At 40.3% G+C, this 18,909-nt stretch overlaps 1 protein-coding gene and 1 long non-coding RNA gene across 17 annotated transcripts in view; one reads left to right on the top strand and one right to left on the bottom strand.

Moving 5' to 3' along the window:
- Positions 1–18,909, bottom strand: part of LOC125617699 — a 97,859-nt gene that overhangs the window by 40,468 nt on the left and 38,482 nt on the right. Inside the window, exon 2 of the long non-coding RNA XR_007348773.1 lies at positions 6,981–7,110. This is a non-coding gene — a long non-coding RNA (uncharacterized LOC125617699). The remainder of the gene's footprint in view (positions 1–6,980; positions 7,111–18,909) is intronic.
- The window catches only part of Mast4 (microtubule associated serine/threonine kinase family member 4), a 555,412-nt gene that overhangs the window by 520,288 nt on the left and 16,215 nt on the right, over positions 1–18,909 (top strand). For 14 of the 16 annotated variants that reach the window (XM_048806078.1, XM_048806082.1, XM_048806079.1 and 11 more), the window contains 8 exons: positions 1,531–1,632; positions 7,015–7,137; positions 7,339–7,451; positions 9,359–9,486; positions 9,829–10,064; positions 14,175–14,375; positions 17,213–17,445; positions 17,964–18,086. In XM_048806078.1, the coding sequence (XP_048662035.1) occupies positions 1,531–1,632; positions 7,015–7,137; positions 7,339–7,451; positions 9,359–9,486; positions 9,829–10,064; positions 14,175–14,375; positions 17,213–17,445; positions 17,964–18,086 (1,259 nt within the window). The remainder of the gene's footprint in view (positions 1–1,530; positions 1,633–7,014; positions 7,138–7,338; positions 7,452–9,358; positions 9,487–9,828; positions 10,065–14,174; positions 14,376–17,212; positions 17,446–17,963; positions 18,087–18,909) is intronic. The other 2 variants (XM_048806083.1, XM_015482290.2) reach the window with 1 other exon arrangement.

Genomic DNA, 18,909 nt, shown 5'->3' with positions numbered 1-18,909 from the left:
GTTAATTCGGATACCATTTACATAAATGGGAAAAAAATGGCTAATGGCACAATGAAGAAATTAACAAAAATGTAATAAACCCCAAAACAAATATCTACCAAATAATAAATAATGAGAATGGGAAGGAAGCAAATTGAATCCACAGATTGTTAATGATTTCATTGGTAGTTGTTATGGTGTAATGTTATTTCTGCAACAGCTGTTCATCTTTCATTTAAAATTCAATAACCTTTAGATCTTAGCCTGCAAGCTGACCCTCACTATTGTTATGCGGCTTGTGGCAAAGCTAAATTATAATTAAATAGGATCTATCACTACCCTACCTGCTGATATTATACATTTTCCCAAAGCATAGATCAAAAAGACCTCTCTTCCTGGAAGTTTGTCAGGCATCACTGACATCTCTATCAGCCACCTCCAGTCTTTTTTGGACTGTGTTTACATAGGCCAGCAATGGAAATATGGGAAAAATTTACTTTGCAGATGAGGAGCCCCTTAATCACAACAATATTTTCTAACATTGACTTTGCAAGCCAGGCATATTTGTAAACTTTAACAAAGTAGATTTCTGAGTTGCCTGCAGTGTACAACTCCTTTATACAATGTCTGAGCTATTTATGGATTTATAACTAGACTGTTTTCTGACATACCAAGGCCTGAGTGGCAAGGGGAATCAACTGTTTAATTAACACAAGCAGCAAATGCTGGCTTTGTTCTTGATGCCTTACGGCTCAGATGCATATTCATGTTTTATTTTCCAAATCAGATTTAAACCGCAGCAGAGGAAGCTAGAGGCAGGCACACACAGAAATAACTCATGTTTTTATTGCATTAACATACGCACAGGCACGCACACCTATCTTCAGGCAAACTCCTTTAGAGTGAGAACATATTCTAATATTTATGACAGATTTTAAACACTTCCATTATTAAGATTACTTTGGGTATTACTCTTGTTCTTCAGTCTTAGTATTTTGACCTTTCCTTTGTCTCTATAAATATTTTTTGCAAGATAACTTTTTGCATCTTGGAATCAAAGAGCTCTGTGGTTGTGGCCAAATTTTTAGTTGAGGATAGTAAGAGAGAAAATCATACTTTTGGATGATCCCCAGTAGGTGGGCACGTGAAGCACAGGCATTTTGGAGGTTTTCTTAATATTGAGTCCTCTTTTTTTTTTTTTTGCATTACAATTCTTAATACACATATATACCACAATTTTTCATATTTGAGTCCTCTTAATAACCAGAGGGCACAACTTGTGGGAGCCAATTCTGCCAAAGATACTGCTTATTGAAATAGTTTCATCGTATCATGTGGAAAGCTGTGCTATTTGTTTCTTGTAAAATAATGCTGCTCGCAGTTGACTCTGTAGAGGAGTTAACCAAAGATTTTAAAATGCAATTCTCCTTTCAGTAGCTCTGGAGCAGGGCCTGAGATGAGCATTTCCAGCAAATATGTATGTGAGTCCATGCTGTTGGGACCTGGACCACCCTTTGAGAAATAGTTATTAACTACTTTTCTTTTTTCCAGATGAAATCAATTGGCCTGAGAAGGATGAGGCCCCACCACCAGATGCCCAGGATCTAATCACTCTGCTTCTCAGGCAGAATCCTCTGGAAAGGCTGGGTACAGGTTAGAGCTCATGTGTTTTGATTTTTGTCAATATGCAAGAAATAATGCATTTGTGAATCAATCCGAGGCCTTTGTGTTTTGCTTTTGTATAGGCAACATCTATTAGTTGATGTGTTACATGACTACATTATAGCAACATTGTTTGGCATTTTGTTTTCTGATTAAGACCAGTGTAGACATCATTAGGGTCATTTTTTTCTTGTTTTGTTTTCATGTTTTGCAAAACAGAAATTCTTATTTGTTTCAATAAGTAAATCTCAAGGATATATGCAACTCTTCTGTCCTAAAAAGCATACATCTTAAGTAATTTGAAATAGAGAATTAGATATGTGGAACTTTTTAAAAAAATATATATTCACATAAAGATTTGACCCAGCAGGTTGCTATCCACAGGCTTTGAAAGGGGTTATCATTACTCAAACTAATTATTGGAAAGAGGGCCTGGGGTTGAACCATGCTGTCATATCATGGTGATCAGCGCCATGATTCAAGGAGATTAAAAGCCACAGCTATTCAAGATGAAGTAGATAGGTTTGTTTCTTGCTGATTGTTTTTCTTAACTGTTCTGCTGTCAGTTTTCTGCTTCCTTTTCTTCCATGTATTCTGAATAGACAGACTTTTAGAGATCCCAGTTTGCCTAAGCATGTGCATTTGCCTTATGAGACTAAAATATTAAATCTAAATGCACATGTGCTAGCCAGTATCCATAATTTTCATCAGAATAAGTGGTTGGCTTGATATGGATTATTTACTAGAAAATGTTTCATATCTACCACATTTTAATAGAAATATCAGAAAAGACAAAAAGTAAATCTCTCCCCCATTTTTTTAAGACAAAGATCATTTGCAATAGTTCCAAATATTTATACTATTCTCCACATTCACCCTCAGATTCCCATTGACTTGTGATTGGAATGCTGGGTAGCTAAAGTTTATGATAATACATAGAGTAGAGGTTAGCAAACTATTTAGCCTATAGACCAAATTTGGTCCACTGCCTATTTTTGTAAGTAAAGTTTTATTGAAGCACAACAAAGCCATTCATTCAACATGTTCTCTGTAGCTGCTTTCATTCTAAAATGGCAGAATCGAGTGATCATGAGCAGACTCTGTGGCCCACAAAGACTAAAATGTTTACTGCTTTGCCCTTTACACAGAAAATTTGCAAAAACTACATTAGAGAATTGAAGAAGGTTTAAAATCAGGGCTTCATAGGAAGTTTTTGAGCTGAGCCTTTTAACTGGAGCTCCAGGTGCCTCTGCTCTTTTCAGTAGATGAGTGGACTTTAACTTGGGAAACAATGTAAATCAAGGTTAAGGGCACAAGCTCTGGAGTCAGATTACCTGAGTTTAAATCTCAACTCTGTGACCATGGGCAAGTTACTTGCCTTTCTGTTCATTGTTTTCTCATCTGTGAAAAGGAGGTTTTAGTAATAACACCTCACAGGATAAATGAGGGTAAAAGTGGTCATCCAGGTAAGGCTGTTAGAACTGGGTCTAATACTACTGGTGCCACTTTGAATTTTTTGCTTGTCATTGAATTCATGCTTTCCTTTTGCACATATGAAACATACAAGGTGGTGTCATCCCTACCTTTGAGTCCGCTGAACTCCAACTTTATATTTCCTCCCGCCCTATTTGTTTTTCCATTTGTCCAAAGTAACTAGCAAAGTCATTATTTTCTACCTTCTGTGGCCTGCAGTCAGATGTGCTTTATGGTTCAAGAGACATCAGTATCCATCAAAGAATTGGTGTCAAGACTATGTATGGGGCACAGTTTTGAGGAGTGAGTTTTACTCAAACCAAATATGAGAAGCAATGACATTTTAAGATTTCTTTGTGATAATACAAATATCTATTCAGATGTCCAGCTCAGCTGACTTAGAGAAATATCCTCCTAAGATCTGACTGCAAATATATTTCAGTGGGCACATCCTTTCTAAAGCACACTCAAGAGTCCCTATTCCTCCAATGTTCAAGTATCAGTTTAAAGAGTTTTGTATTTGATATTCTGCCCTTTTCCCTCCTCCAAGAATACCTGGATTCTTGATTGGACTTGACTTAATAAGACAGGGCTGTGATGGTGGTCAGCATACCCACGTATGTACATCATATGCTGCAAGCTATTTCTCTGCACATTTTCTGGTTGCTGCTTTCAGTCTTTTTAATCTTTGACAGCTTGAGGGAGAAATCCCCTAGCAAAAGCATAAAAGAGACGCTGAAAAGACCCTGTCCAAGCTCTTTGCATTGTCAAGAAGTGATTGCCAATCAGGCAGGTCCAACATGACAGGTCCCAGTAGGGCCTGGAGAATGAGGCTGAGGATCCTACAGGCCTGCCACGCAGCTTCCAATGACAGCATTTTGTATTTAATGCATATTTAACGGGCAAAATAATGCACCGTGAAAATGTGCGAATGCACATTTGCCCGAGAGACTAGAGAGGCTGAGAAAAAGGGTGTGAAGAACATAATGGATGTTTAAGAAAATTCCATGAAAAGAGAAAACTCGAGGGAGAATGTTGGTGCCAAAGCATAACTTGCAGTCTGGGACCTCGCCCTCCTTGAACTATGCTCTTGAACTCACAGAGAATTGAGTGGCAGCCTGGCTCACTGGATCTCAGAGTTGCTCAGACATGACTGAGTGCCGGTGGTTCCCATGTGCCAGCTATGAGATCTCAAGCAGTTTCTTTATTGCTCTGAGTCTTAGTTTCCTAGTCTATGAAAATGGGCACACTCTACACCTCATAGGATTATTGTGAGTTGTAAATAGAAAAATGTTCATGAGGATATCTAGTACATTGAACTCATGTATAACAGGAAATCAAGAAATAACTTCCACTTCCCTTCTCTTCCCTTCATGGTGAATTCTTACATTGAGAGCTACCATTGCTTGAGTTATTTGCATATATCTCATAAAGCCATCACCTATACTTTTTCGAACAGTTTAGCAGATCATTTTCCCCCAGTTTATTTCTTTAATTCTTTTCTTCCTCATCTCTCCATAAATGTATGAGAAACAGGACCCACTCCTTCTCAGGGAGGCTCAAAGGCCAAAGGATGAGAAATGTGAACTGGATCCTCAGTGGACTGATTCCCTGGGGAAGATCAGTTTGTCATAGTCCAAAGAGGGAAGTGGAGGTTTTCATCAGCTTGGGTCCAAGAGTGTGGTAGGCAGGGCACTGGTATGTTCTGGAAGTGCCATGTAGCTGTTGACCTTGGATACACTGTTTCTCTGGGTGAAGTAGAGCATCCCAGAATGTCAGAGGTGTGCCAGTGATACATTCCCACCAACAGCAGCTGAAATGCTAGTCATTATGGTACAGTAGAAGCCTGGCAGGGCTGAGAGTGCAGAGATGCATGTCATCAGGGCTTGACTCTGTTCACCCCTTGTTGTCAACACAGTAGGGGAGTTGGATAGGGAAAAAGCCCTCATGACTTTGTATTCTGCTTCTCCAAGTAAAAGAGCCCTGGAAGAAAATGTCACTGGCAGCTGTTCGGAGCTATGGATTGGGGTGAGATAACAGCCAGAATGTTACAAGGGACTGGAGTGGGATGTGAGGAGGTACTGTAGAACAGTCGAATGAATTGGCTGCGCTCCCAGGTACTGGAATTTGTGAATCCATTTCAGATTGAGGCAGGAGAGGTGGTGGTGTGGAGGCAACGTATGCAAGCCTTCTCTTATGTGGGTGGGACTGAGACACTGAGACTTGCCCTGGGTGTTGCAGACAGAGCTAGGTTTAGCCCCTCCTCCTTACCCTCGGAAGGGATCTCAGCCCAATGTGCTTTGTTGCTTTTCCTTAGTTTTCCCATCTAAAAATGGAGTTGATAATTCCTCCTTTGTGTGGTTATTTCTAATGATTTAATTAAGGGAAACAAGATACCTACAGAATGCATTGCAATACTTGGCACAAAGTCGACCCACAAGACATTAACTACTGATGCTATTGCTTGCTGCTGTCATTAACCTCAGATTTCAGGATGTAGCTAGAAATATGGAAAACACCTGGATAGAAACTCAGATGAAGATTCCAATCCAGTGCTTTCTAAAGAAGAAGGTCTTTTCCCCTCTTTGGGATGATTTCGATTGGTTTACTTTTCTCTCTCTGAAGTTGTTTCTGGAGCACCGGTTTCTCCTTCCCGGGTTTCAAGCGAGAGTCAAAACTGTGCCTTGTGCTAGAAGGACAGAGCCACAGCACCCCTTCTCTCAAGGGACTCACAGCCCAATTTCCATACCACTTCCATTTCCTATTCTGTTTCTTTTGTATCCCTCAGAGGACAGGATGAGATGCCTGTGTGACTCCACAAGGAAGAAGCTTTTATATTCCAACTAGAGGCAGAGAGTCTGAGTAGACCCTAGTATTGCTCTTTTGAGAAATCTCTCATCAACTTTGTGTGCTGGAGGCAGTTTGGATTCCTGCGCTATGATTTTATAATTTGTACCCTCTTCTCTTGATATGGTCATAGTGTTAGTATATTATATGAGCCTGCATTTCAAAATCACTATTGAAAATCATGAACTGAATTAAAAATATCTCACATTGTGCTATCATGCTGACTTGGCAAAAAGGAGCTTAAAACTTAGGAATCGATGGTTGCAGTGGTGCTTGCCTGTAATCCCAGCAGCTTGGGAGGCTGAGGCAGGAGGATCGCGAGTTCAAAGCCAGCCTCAGCAGTGGCAAGGCACTAAGCCAACTCAGTGAGACCCTGTCTCTAAATAAAATAAAAAATAGGACTGGGAATGTGGCTCAGTGGTTGAGTGCCCCTGAGTTCAATCCCTGGTATACTACCCCCCCCCCAAAAAAAAAAAAACCCTTAGGAATCGTGATTCATTTTTATTGGATGCATTATAAATCCATCAAACAGGTTTGTAAGTTCCTTACTTAAGAATCTAAGCCACAGAATCTAATGCCTACATATGTTAATGAGCAATCCAATAAAATTGAATGGTAACCATTATATAGTATTTAGGGAAAATTCATCATTATTAACCTTACCCCAGAGGAAATATTGATGTGAGTACATTTTGCACCTTGTTAGAATTTTGGGTTTGTAATGAGTAAGCCTGCTTTGGGCCAACATGCGTCCACATCCCCAGGTTCAGCATAATGTGTTTTTAAGTGGCCACATCATTAACCTTTGAAAAATGGAAGAAGTCATGGAAAAATTAACAAAGAAAAACTGCCATAGCCACTGCTGTTAGCAAAATCTGATCTCCTGCTGATAAATTATAGAACATTTTTTTTTTTCGAGTTTTGGTTGTAGAATGAACAAGTGTGATTTCCATGATGGCTTTACTTCTCTGCCAGTTAATGTTTCAGCTGTTAAGACCTCGACTTGGAGGATAGTTTACCACTTTGCTCTGTCTCCACCCTCTTCTCTTCCAGGTGGTGCATACGAAGTCAAGCAGCATCGCTTCTTCCGTTCTTTAGACTGGAACAGTTTGCTGAGACAGAAGGCAGAATTTATTCCCCAACTGGAATCTGAGGATGACACAAGTTATTTTGATAGTATGTGTATTATCCGACATAAGACACTGTTTGGCCTTTATTTTGTAAAAAAAAAAAAAATCATCTCTGTTATTGAGCCTTCCAATCTCATACCTACAAGTTCTTAAACACAATGTTGCTTTGATACAAAGATTCATAATTAGCTAAATTGAAAGCAGACATTTTGAGTAATTGGAACTGTTCCTAAACATTTCTCTGCAGCTCGGTCAGAGAAGTATCATCATATGGAAACTGAAGAAGAAGATGATACTAATGATGAAGATTTTAATGTGGAGATAAGGCAGTTCTCCTCATGTTCACACAGGTTTTCAAAAGTAAGTAAAATTGGGCATCAAATACAGTCTCTGGGAGAAGCTCCCTGTGGCCAGTACTTGGGACCCTATATAGCTGGACTGAATCGGAGAACCACATGCCCCTTTTGGGGTTTGACATCTCCCGGACTTAAATTCCTTTTGTTTAGGGAAGATGACCTTGTCATGATGGTGTCAGCAGGCCCTACCCTAGTGTGGTAGTATCTTTCTCTCCCCACCAATTAAAAAACGTTCTTTTGGAGGCATAGACTTGCCCCAAGTACTCATCTCTGTGGCTGTCTACCCAGTGTGACTTACCAGTATGCCTACCAGGAGTAGAGACTATAAGTCAAATTGAAAAGGCAGTAGGAATCAGGCTAGAATTTTGGAGATGCTTGATATAAAGATGCCTTTTTACTAACAGTGTTAATATTAAAAAAAAAAAAAAAACAAAAACAAGTTTTGAGACAGGGTAGGGTCCTAGGAAAAAATGGAAATAGACCTGCCCAGCACCCTACTCTCTCTCTTGCCACTTTCAGTTGCTACATATTTTCTGTTGCCATGGCACTTTACATGATTATTGTTTAGCTTTTTTGTAGCATTTCATGATTTGGAAGTGCTCTATAGCTTTTTCTAAATGATTACCTAGAGTGTACCTGCAAATTGGCCAGCACTACCCTCTCTGTAGTGGTGGCAATGACAGAGGGAGAGATTTCCCAAGAGAGGGTGGTGGTAAGTCAGTCCCAGAGCCAATACAAAGGCTTTGCTAACTCTAAATGAGTGCTTAGAGCTTGATCTGTTCTGTGGCCCACAAAGACCACCCCAAATACTATTTACTTCTTTGCCTTGGAAGGTTTTTTCTTTTTCCTGTCTCCTGTCTCTAAGCCTATTCTTTTCCTCTGTGTCCTGGTAGATTGTAGCGGTGTCATGGTGGTACCCATGAGAATAGCCAAATATGAGGCAGTGGGGCTTGCTCCCAGCTCTGGGCTCCCAGCACCCTTGTTTTACAGGAAAGATTAAAAAATGGGCTGAGACTACTTGGCTCCATGATGCATGCCTATAATCCCAGCTACTTAGGAGGCTGAGGCAGGGGAGAATCTTAAGTTCCAAGCCAGCCTTGGAAATTTCCCAAAACCCTGTCTCAAAATAAAAAATTTAAAAAAAAAAAAAAAAGAAAAGCTGGAGGAATAGCTCAGTGGCAAAATATTTTTCTGGCTTGTGTGAAGCCCTGGGTTCAATCCCCAATACTGGGAAAAGAAAAAAAAAAAAAAACAAGGAGAAGAAAAATGGGCTGAAACTTAGATTTGCCTAACCCCTGAACCTCTTCAGGAATCTCAGTAGCAACATAGGAAGCTGCCTGTGTATATGATTTATAAGACAAATAAGTCTGGTTCTTAGCACCAAGTATGTACTGAAACCCTCCTCCCAAGCGATCTTCTCATCCCCACCCAATCTCAAAACAGATTATCTATTCTTCTCATCACACTCAATTCCAATTCATTTTTCTTTTTCCTACCCCTGACTAGTAGCCAGTATACCATTTTTTTCTCTGTTATTTTATTTTCTCATTGACTTCATGGTTAAAAAGTAATCCAAGAGGCGGCGTATTGATCCTGAGGACTTAGAAACCCCAATGCATCTAAGTATTTTGTTTGCAGATACAAAGTCCATGAGATATGGAGAGAGAGGGGAGTGAATTTGTAGCTCCCCAAACACACACACACACTCACTCTTGATACTTCATCTCAGGATTCAAGTAAACAACCTTACAAGTGCTTTCCTAATACCTGGTCCCAGTTCACACTTTAATCATACTCTGAGTTTTTCTCCCAAGACTTCTGGGGTTTTTTGTTTGTTTGGTTTTTGGGTTTTTGGCTTTTGACAAGCTCTTTCTAGAAGATATTAACAGGCACTGATTATTTTCCTTCCAGGTCTTTAGCAGTATAGATCGAATAACTCAGAATTCAGGAGAAGAAAAAGAAGACTCTGGGGACAAAACCAAAAGCACAACCTTGCCATCCACGGAAACGTTAAGCTGGAGTTCGGAATATTCTGAAGTGTATGTGAGATGCCTCCTAAGTACTCTTTTAATAGTGGCTGTTAGGGCAATGGTTCTTAAACCCTAGTAAACATCAGAATCACCTGGGGCCCTGCTTAAACACAGATGGCTGGGCCCAACCCAGAGCCTCTGATCTAGAAGGTCTTGGGATGGGTCCTGTGTGTTTCTAGTAAGTTCCCTGGACATGCCAATGGGGTGCTCTGGGTACACACCTTAAGTACCACCATATGACACATGTCTTCATTAGGCTTGTCCAAGTTCCATTTCCACATGATTCATTCCAAAATTTACCTTTAACACAATTTCCTGGTGTATTTGACTTTGTTTTTGTTTATAATTAAGGCAACAGTTATCGACATCCAACTCTTCAGATACTGAAAGCAACAGACATAAACTCAGTTCTGGTCTACTTCCCAAACTGGCAATTTCAGCAGAGGGAGAACAAGATGAAGCCACTCCCTGTCCTGGAGACCCTCATGAGGAGCCTGGGAAGCCAGCCCTTCCTCCTGAAGAGTGTGCTCAGGAGGAACCTGAGGTCACCACCCCAGCCAGCACCATCAGCAGCTCCACCCTGTCAGGTAAGCCTCTGGTCACTGCCTGCCACTCTCATCCACCAGTCTAAGTGAGTCCCAGGGCTGGCCAAGCCAGGCAGTGGGGGTGGCAGTTTTATACTCTTAGATTCCTGTCATGACTCTCCTTCTTGTGCTTGAAGGACAAACTCCCAAGAACTCAGGTCAGCTGTTTGAGACTGCCTCAGTGCTTGGCCATACAGCAAGCTGTTCTAGCTATAGTTTAACCTTAAAGCCAGGCTCTACTTCCACAGCTCCTTCCGTGGGACCCTCTGGAGACAGGCAGAACCTGCTAAAGGAGCATATTTTCAGCAAAGGAACAGCTTGTGTAGTAGCATCTAACTCAAGAGTTCTGAGCAAGGGACAATATCCAACAGTCAAGTCATCAGAACTACCCTTGAAAATGTCTTGAATCCCCATAAGGGACAGTATAAAAGCCAGTTTCCCTCCAGCATTGAGCTGATTGATAGTTTCTTTGAAGGAGTTGGCTTCTGGTAAGGGGACACGTTGCAGCAAACAACTTATCTCTGCACATTAGACTCACACTAGAGCAGCAAGATTCTTATGTGTGAGGCTCATAGACACCTTCCAGAATGTTTCAGATTGAGAGAGAAGGGAGAGAAAGTCAGAAATACCAACCCAATTTCAACTTGTGTCTTACATGCATGTGAAATAACTCCACTGCATACAAAATGTACCTCCCAGACACTCCCAAGACATGTTTGCCTGTTTGGGAGGCAGTCAAGGGTTTGAGCCTTTTCCTTGACAGCACTTTTATGTGAAGCAACCTTCCTGACATTGGTAATTTTGCCTCCATAGATGTTTAAAGTATTTGCTGACTTTTAATAGTAGAGGTATTCCCCTTAGATAACCAAACTTGCACTTCCCGCACAACAAGACTTTGAGGTGCATTTAAAATATCATTTGCTTTATAAAAATTTCATGCACAGCATATATTTCTATAAATCTTATGCATTTATGCTTTTTTCAAAAAAAATGAAACGTGAATATGGCTTATGGTTGCTATAGTAAATGTTTTTATTAAGTCATATTCAGTATGCTAGTTTGATAACCATAAATTATTCCAAGTTTTTTTCTCAATTTTTTTAACTAACTGAGTATTCATAGTGTAAGTTTTTTTTTTCTTTTTAATCCCCACCCCCTCACAAAAAAAAAAAAAAAATTCACCAGCTAGATTGACTTCAGCTTCACTAAAAAGTTTGTATCTGTGGCATTTCGCATATGCTTAGAGTTGATTGTAGAGTTGGTTGGTTTTTCTTTTACTGCCTTTCACCTCAGTTGTTTCTGTGTTGGATAATTGCACCTATTCTAATTGTAAAGCCAGGAGAATAGCAATGTAAAAGTAGTGTTGAGGCAACCTACTTCCCTTCAATTCTTGGCCATTTTGAGCTCATCTTGGTGCTCAAATCAAATGTAGATATATTGGTATTTTATAATCCTGGTTACAAAGGCCTTAGCTATCTTGCCCTGAGTAGAGCATATTCACCTCCATGTTGTTCTTCACATAGTGAATTATTTATTCTCTCTTGGCATCTTCAGCCTCTATCAGAAAGGCAGGAGGTGAAGGGAGGGGAACGGTGTCTAAGCATTTGATTGATTACTTTCATAATTAAAAAAAATTCTGCTTAGGTCCTGTCATGCATTTTGATTAATAGATTCAAACCACGGTTCTCTTTCCCTCTCCCCCATACACACACTAAAAATAATCAAAGACCTTGGGGGTTGTACAGAGTAGAGAGATGAGCTGATTTGCTTATAGCCAAGGGTAATTAGAGAACCTGAAAACCGTGACTGTAGTAAAATTAAATTTGTTGATTTTTATATTACTCCACCATCGAAAAGAAGGAACCCTTGACATTTAGAGAACATTAAGGTGACATTATCTACCATTGGCAGAAAGGAAGCACATGCTTATAGTCAGTGTTGCAAAATGAAGTGGCAGAGACAAGAGAGAATAGAATATCCACACTCCGCACAACTTTATACCTGTTTCTTTCTCTCTCTTTTTTTATGATAGCATGGTATTTGAGTTCTTGAAAAGCAAGTCTCAGTGGTAGAAGTGGTACTCAAATGCACCCAGAGATTGGGCTTTTCATTTTTTTCTTGTCAGTGATTCCAACCAAACCCAATTAGAAGGAGAGAGAAAATGTGTAACTCACCCAAAGGTAAACATAAGTTTTAGGAGATGAAATTTTGACCTGTGAAGCAGTTTTGTCAAGTCCTTCTAGTAGCTCATTTCTTTAAGGGACTGGGATAGATACACAGCTAAGTGAGAATGCATTTAGCATACAGGAATGAAAGCATTGTTGATACCTGCCTTAAGATTGTCCTCTTTGGTTGGCCAAGATGGGTGCTTTAAGACAGGGGAATGAATCCGACATAACTTTCCTGTGTAAATATGTGACTACACTATAGTCAATCTCAACATCATGTAGGTCCACAGGATAAGGATTCTAATTAGAATAAGATATATTCCATGTCATGTAGAACTAAAAAGAATAAAAATTTTATTAAAAAGGAGGTCTCCATGGAAGTCCATGAACCTTTTCCTATACTTGGAGTGCAGTAGATGGCCATGAAATATGCTATGCCCACACTACCCTCTCAAGCCCCAGGCTTCCTTAGCTTAGACCAGAGCTGTCTCCAGACCACCTCCAGGAGCAAGGACCAGATGAGTACTGTACAGTTGAGTAGTGTGTATGCAGCATCATAATGGAAATATTAGCTATGTCAAATCAGGCCACACCTTCCTGGTCAAAGAATGTCATGTGGTCCTCACTTTAAAACATGCTGGCTGATCTTTCAATGGAGCAGCATCTGTAATGGCGGTATATACTCTGCATGGATTGTAGTTCCTAAAATAATGATGGAGTTGAAAATTTTTAATCACAGGGGGCTTAGATTCTATTAATTAATGGATTCTATTAATATAAATTCTATATTTCTGTCTCATAAGTTTATGAGATGAGCATTACCTCTTTTAGATGGACAAAAATGTACTATCAGTGATTTTTAAAAAGGAAATAGAAAATTGATGACCTGGGTAATAAAGAATAGGAGAAACACAAATGAGTCAGTGCTCAGCTTGTCCCAGAGGGACTTATGTCTTTGTGCTTAAGAACTTTCTGTACTGTTGGCCTCTCTCATTCTCCACTGCTGTCCACTCCTTATGTTTATATTCTCTTGAGGGTAGTCCTGATTTATTTTAAATGTTTTTTTAGTTGTCAGTATACCTTTATTTTATGTATATGTGGTACTGAGAATCGAACCCAGTGCCTCACAGATGCTAGGCAAGTGCTCTGCCACTGAGCTACAACCCGGCCTCTGATTTTTTTAACTTATAAACAACTTTAGTTTTTTACTGAGGGTTAATAAAGTAAGGGGTATCTTAGAGAGGATGGAAATTAACTTCAGGGAAGGTTAATGGAGGACGCACCTCCTAGATAAAGGGCCAGGAAGAGAGAGAGCCGCTGAGGAGTGTAGCCAGTAATATCCTATGTCTTGTCCATTGAAATTTGCAAAGAGCTTAGAGTAAAAGGAGGCTCCCATGGGACAAGCCAAATGAGATGCTTTTGCCACTCTTCTGTAGGTGACATACCTGAGCCTACTAGATGGTTAGAGGTGAACAGCTATGAGCCAAAATAGAGTGATTCAGTGTGCCCGTGTCAAAATTATTAGCCACATTGATGATGATCATTAGTATCAGAGTATGAAGTGTGTAGTCCTGGTGCTCCTAAGGTAGTGCTCAGTTCATAGCATGGCTTTTTATTGGGGCCAGGAAGGAACAACAGTCATCTCCATACAGGTTCTGAAAAATAGAGTATGGAAAGTAATTTATTCCTCCAGTTAAATGGAATCACCAAATGACAATTTGTCAGACTTTTGTAGAAGGAGAACAAAGCCTGAAAGGACACCTCTTCTGTCTCCTTCTCAGCATTATCTTTCTGAAAGCTTTGTTCGTGTTGGCCTGACACTGTCTGGACATGGGCCACATGGGAGAGCGTTTTCCAGTGTATGTGCTTCCTTCTCTCTCTTGCCGTCTCCATCTCTCCTGTCCTGGATTTTCCTGAGTGTGCCTATTCCTTTCTCTTTGTACAGTTGGCAGTTTTTCAGAGCACTTGGATCAGATAAATGGACGAAGCGAGTGTGTGGACAGTACAGATAATTCCTCAAAGCCATCCAGTGAACCCGCCTCTCACATGGCTCGGCAGCGATTAGAAAGCACAGAAAAAAAGAAAATCTCGGGGAAAGTCACAAAGTCCCTTTCTGCCAGTGCTCTGTCCCTCATGATCCCAGGAGGTAGAGAGACATCTATTCGCATGAAATTGTGTGATTTGTGCATGTGCTCCCCCTTCCCCCATCTTGGAATGCTATCTGAGATGCAAGATTGCTTGAAGTAATAAGGGGTGTTGTCCCAGGACAGCTCTCCAGAGTTCCTGCCTGTGGACCCCTGAATTCCCCCCTGCAGGACCTCTGGGGCTCCCAAACAGCATGCACGGCCTGTTTCATCTCACTCTCTGCATCTGGGAATGAGAGGGTCTTCCTTCATAGGAAGCCTTCTTTCTTTCTTTTCTTTTCTCTTTCTGGAATGATTTTTCTTTTCTGCACTGCATATCATTTATACACTTTACAGAACTGTTTATAGCATCTGTTTTGGAAAACTAAGTATAGTTTTTTCTCATTTAATTAATAAGGAAATAGACACAGAAAATGAAAGATTTTCATTTCTAAAGATGCACAGCGTCACACACAGCACTGAAATTACAAGTTTTCCCAATTCTGTCAGTTGAGCTATGCCCCCTCCTATTGGTAGTCAAATCAATCTCTGCCCTGTTTTGGAAAACTGGGCTAAATTATGGGTTAATTGGATTGCAGTATTTTTCCACAACCTGGTTTTATCTCTACCAAGTCTGTAGTAACTCCACTGGCAGGGATGAAATACCCACTCTGGTGGTTGTGACATCACTCATATGACAGCCATAGAGAAGAAGTGGGAACTAACTTATGTTGCAGATGGCTTGTGTTTGGAAGAATGCAGGCCTTGTATAAAAGGGATTGTTTGCATTTTTAGAATTTCATATTTGTGCCAAAAGAAATGGGATATAAACAAATGCTCATTTGAGGAGTAGGACTCACTCTAGCAGATTCCATTTCTGGGAGACATCCCGTTTAGACCATAAGGCTGACACCTTTCTCCCAGTCTCAAGGACCCTTCTTAGCCTGAGGTGTAGCCCAAGTGCAGCTGCATAACAGGAAGGTAAGTTTGATATGGTTCTGTCCACATTTGAAAAGTGGGTGAGATGGCTTGCACTTAGGGAAACTATTCAATCTGGGGTGATAAGGGAGACCATAATGGGGTAGAGGATTGGGGGCCTGGCTGTTTTGCAGTTGGGTCTGTCTCTGTCTTCTTCTCACTCATATACTGTGAAATTCCCTTCACACAACTGTACCTCCCCTTACCTGACCTTTGGATTAGACATAAAGTAGCCCCCAAAGAGGACCAGGATGCTTCATGAAGTCAGAGTGAAGGAACAGAGGTGGTGATACATTTAGCCTTGTTCTTCTTTGGACAAAATAAAACTTGGAACTTTCAGCTTACTGTGGCCAGCAGTGAGTCTCTCAGTGGTACTGCAGACCAGCCAGTAGGCTGGTGCCAACAACGTTCACATTTAAAACTCAACACCCCCTTTAAGTTGCTCTTTTCTCCTCCCTCTCTCTCTCTCTCTCTCTCTCTCTCTCTCACACACACACACACACACACACACACACACACACACAATTTCACGTGACCAGTTAATATCTGTTTAGATTCATGTTGATGAAATGGTGATAATGAGCTATAAATTGAAAGTTTGTGTCAGTGTGTTCAAGCTACTATAACAAAATTTTATAAATTACCAAGTCTATGAAAAACAAATCTATCCTTCACAGCTCTAGAGGCTAGGATGTCCAAAAATCAAGGCACCAGCAGCCATGGTGTCTAGCAAGGACTTGTCCTGATAGATGGGCACCTGCCAGATATTCTCACAGGCAGAAGAGGGAAGCAGGTTCCCTCAGGTCTCTTACAAGGGCACTGACCCCATTTAGGAGAGGCAGAACCTTCATGATCTCATCAACCTCCCACTTTTGGGGGTGTGGGAGTGGGTACCGGGTAGTGAACCAGGGGTGCTTTATCACTGAGATACATCTCAGTTCTTTTTTAATTTTGAGACAGAGTCTTACTAAGTTGCTGAGGCTGGCCTCAAACTCTTGATCTTCCTACCTCAGCCTCCTGAGTTACTGGAATTATAGGCATGCACCACCTCACTGGGCCTCGTCCCATCTCTTAGTACTATCACTTTGAGGGTTAAATTTCAACATATGAATTTTGGTGGGGAGGGGGACAGATACATTTGGAACATAGCAGTTTGCTTAAAAATAGTAGAACTGGTGTTTTGGAATATGAGCTGAGATGCTCATAAAATTTCTCTATCTCATCTGCCTTATCCTAGAGGAGAGCTTATTTTATTTGCAGGTACTACATGAGGATAATCAATCTGTAAGCATAGTAATGAGTCATTCTTTTATGGAGAAGTTGCCACATTAGCGTTTTCTTTATTAAAATTCATTAATCGATACTAGTTCAATAACATTGCAAAAAGAAGTTGGTAGGTTGATCTTTGGTTTCCTGGTCATGGGTTTTTGGAAAGGACCACATTAAATTGTTTTGAGTAAGATTTGGAGTCTAGTTTCTTTTACTGTAGTAAAAACTGCCTTCTCTGCACTAGGACATACTTGAAATACACGCATCCGTGATTTTTTTCCTTATTAAAATATATTAAAGAAAAGTATCATAGCCAGAAAGTAGCTAATCTCTCTTTTAATTAGAGAACTAAGAAATCATAACTTTAAATATTAATTGAAACATTAGCTAAAAATAGAAGCAGCTCTGATGTTTCTTTGACAGGCTTCAGTTTTAAAATGCATCCATTTATCAATATAAACATTTTTGCACTGTTTCTTTATTTTGCTGTTGAAAATGAGTGGGTTTCATTTTGTGGCCATGCTCCCTGACCTGACAGAGCTCCTTGGGGAGGCTGACTGCAGGGATGTGTGTGTGCCTGGGATTGGCTTTGACGGTTGGCTCTTTGTTGCAGATATGTTTGCTGTCTCTCCACTGGGAAGTCCAATGTCTCCCCACTCCTTGTCATCGGATCCTTCTTCTTCACGAGATTCTTCTCCCAGTCGAGACTCTTCTTCAACAGCTGCTGCGAGTCCCCATCAGCCCATTGTGATCCACAGTTCAGGGAAGAACTATGGTTTCACCATCCGAGCCATCCGGGTGTACGTGGGAGACAGTGACATCTATACAGTGCACCATATCGTTTGGGTAAGACCCATCGTCTCTTGCTTGTCAGTTTTCACTTCCAGTCAGATTGGGGAGTGGCTGAAGCAAAGTTAATAGAAAACTTATTTTCTGTTAACCTGGCCTTTGGAACCTGTTTCATTTTCCTTTTAATGTTCTTTTCCTTTATCTGTATGGTGGAACTGAATTTAGCAAAAATTAATAAATGCATCTCCTAATTCTGTCCAGTTTTCATAGTTGATTGTCCATTCTTATATATCAACTAGTAGACATACTAAAAGGTTATATTTCTATCCTATTTACATTTTTCTTTCCTGGGGTTGTTTTTTAAAATTAGATTCCCAATTCTCTTGAAAATTTTTAAAGGAAATGGAAAATAACCTATTTCAGAACAATGACACAATAGGAAACATGCCTTTCTGATGTCCTAGTAGGAACTTAGTATCATTTGTGAATTGCTCAAAATATTCTGCCAGAACAAACAGTAGGTGTTAGGGTTGTCATTTGTTTGCTCACAAACATTCTCTTCTCTTGAACTTCAGAATGTAGAAGAAGGAAGTCCAGCATACCAGGCAGGACTAAAGGCTGGGGATCTGATCACACACATCAATGGAGAGCCAGTGCATGGACTTGTTCACACAGAAGTTATAGAGCTCCTGCTGAAGGTACTGTCTTCTTTATGTCATGGCCATGCAGAGAAGATGGGTAGACCGATAGTGCCAAGAGAGAGTTCTCCAAGGCCCCATGTCATCAGTCTCATTATTTAGAGGATATTCATAGTCTGAGGTTTAATGTAAAGACAAAGTATTATGAATTCCTTTACATTATGAAACAATATCTCTATATTTGCACACCCAGTTCCTAATTTTGCTTCTCATTCTACATAGTAAGAATACTCTTTGTTTATGTACCTCGCACATCATGGAATCCACCTCAGGTCATTTTCTTAAGGAATTTTTTGGTAGGTTTGATTCTAGTATAGTAGGAGACACTAGTACTGAACCATGAATCAGATTGAGCCTAAGAGTTCCTTTAAAAGAATCATTGAGTAGGTGCACATGTACTACAAATGATGGAACTAAGTGGTAGGGGAGGAGAGGTTCTAGCAATTATTAGGTTTCCCTCTTTCCCATACAAATATATAAGTCGGCTTAAGTTGGATCAATTTTTGTTTGACAGGTAAGCTGAATGGAGCTTATGAAGTGAGATCACAGGAAATATGGATGTGAATGGAGAGAGACAGTTATACTGAAAAGAAAGCTGATTTATCTGTGCTAATAAATGCAGTCCCTACTTTGAGGATTATTTAACAAACCCACAAATTTATAGGTGGTCTTTTGCTTCTCAAGCACTCCACCCTGACTCTAAAAGCCGTGACCAGCCCGAGCCTATTTAGGGAGAAAGAGCATAAATATATATAAGCATAATCTCATATATATGGTTTAAACCACATTCATTCAGACTGACTGTAAAGGGCTGGGGATGTGA

The sequence above is a fragment of the Marmota marmota genome, unplaced genomic scaffold (genome assembly GCF_001458135.2).
Source record: "Marmota marmota marmota unplaced genomic scaffold, marMar, whole genome shotgun sequence".
NCBI classification, from domain to species: Eukaryota; Metazoa; Chordata; class Mammalia; order Rodentia; family Sciuridae; genus Marmota; species Marmota marmota.
This window is presented reverse-complemented; position numbering and strand designations above follow the sequence as displayed.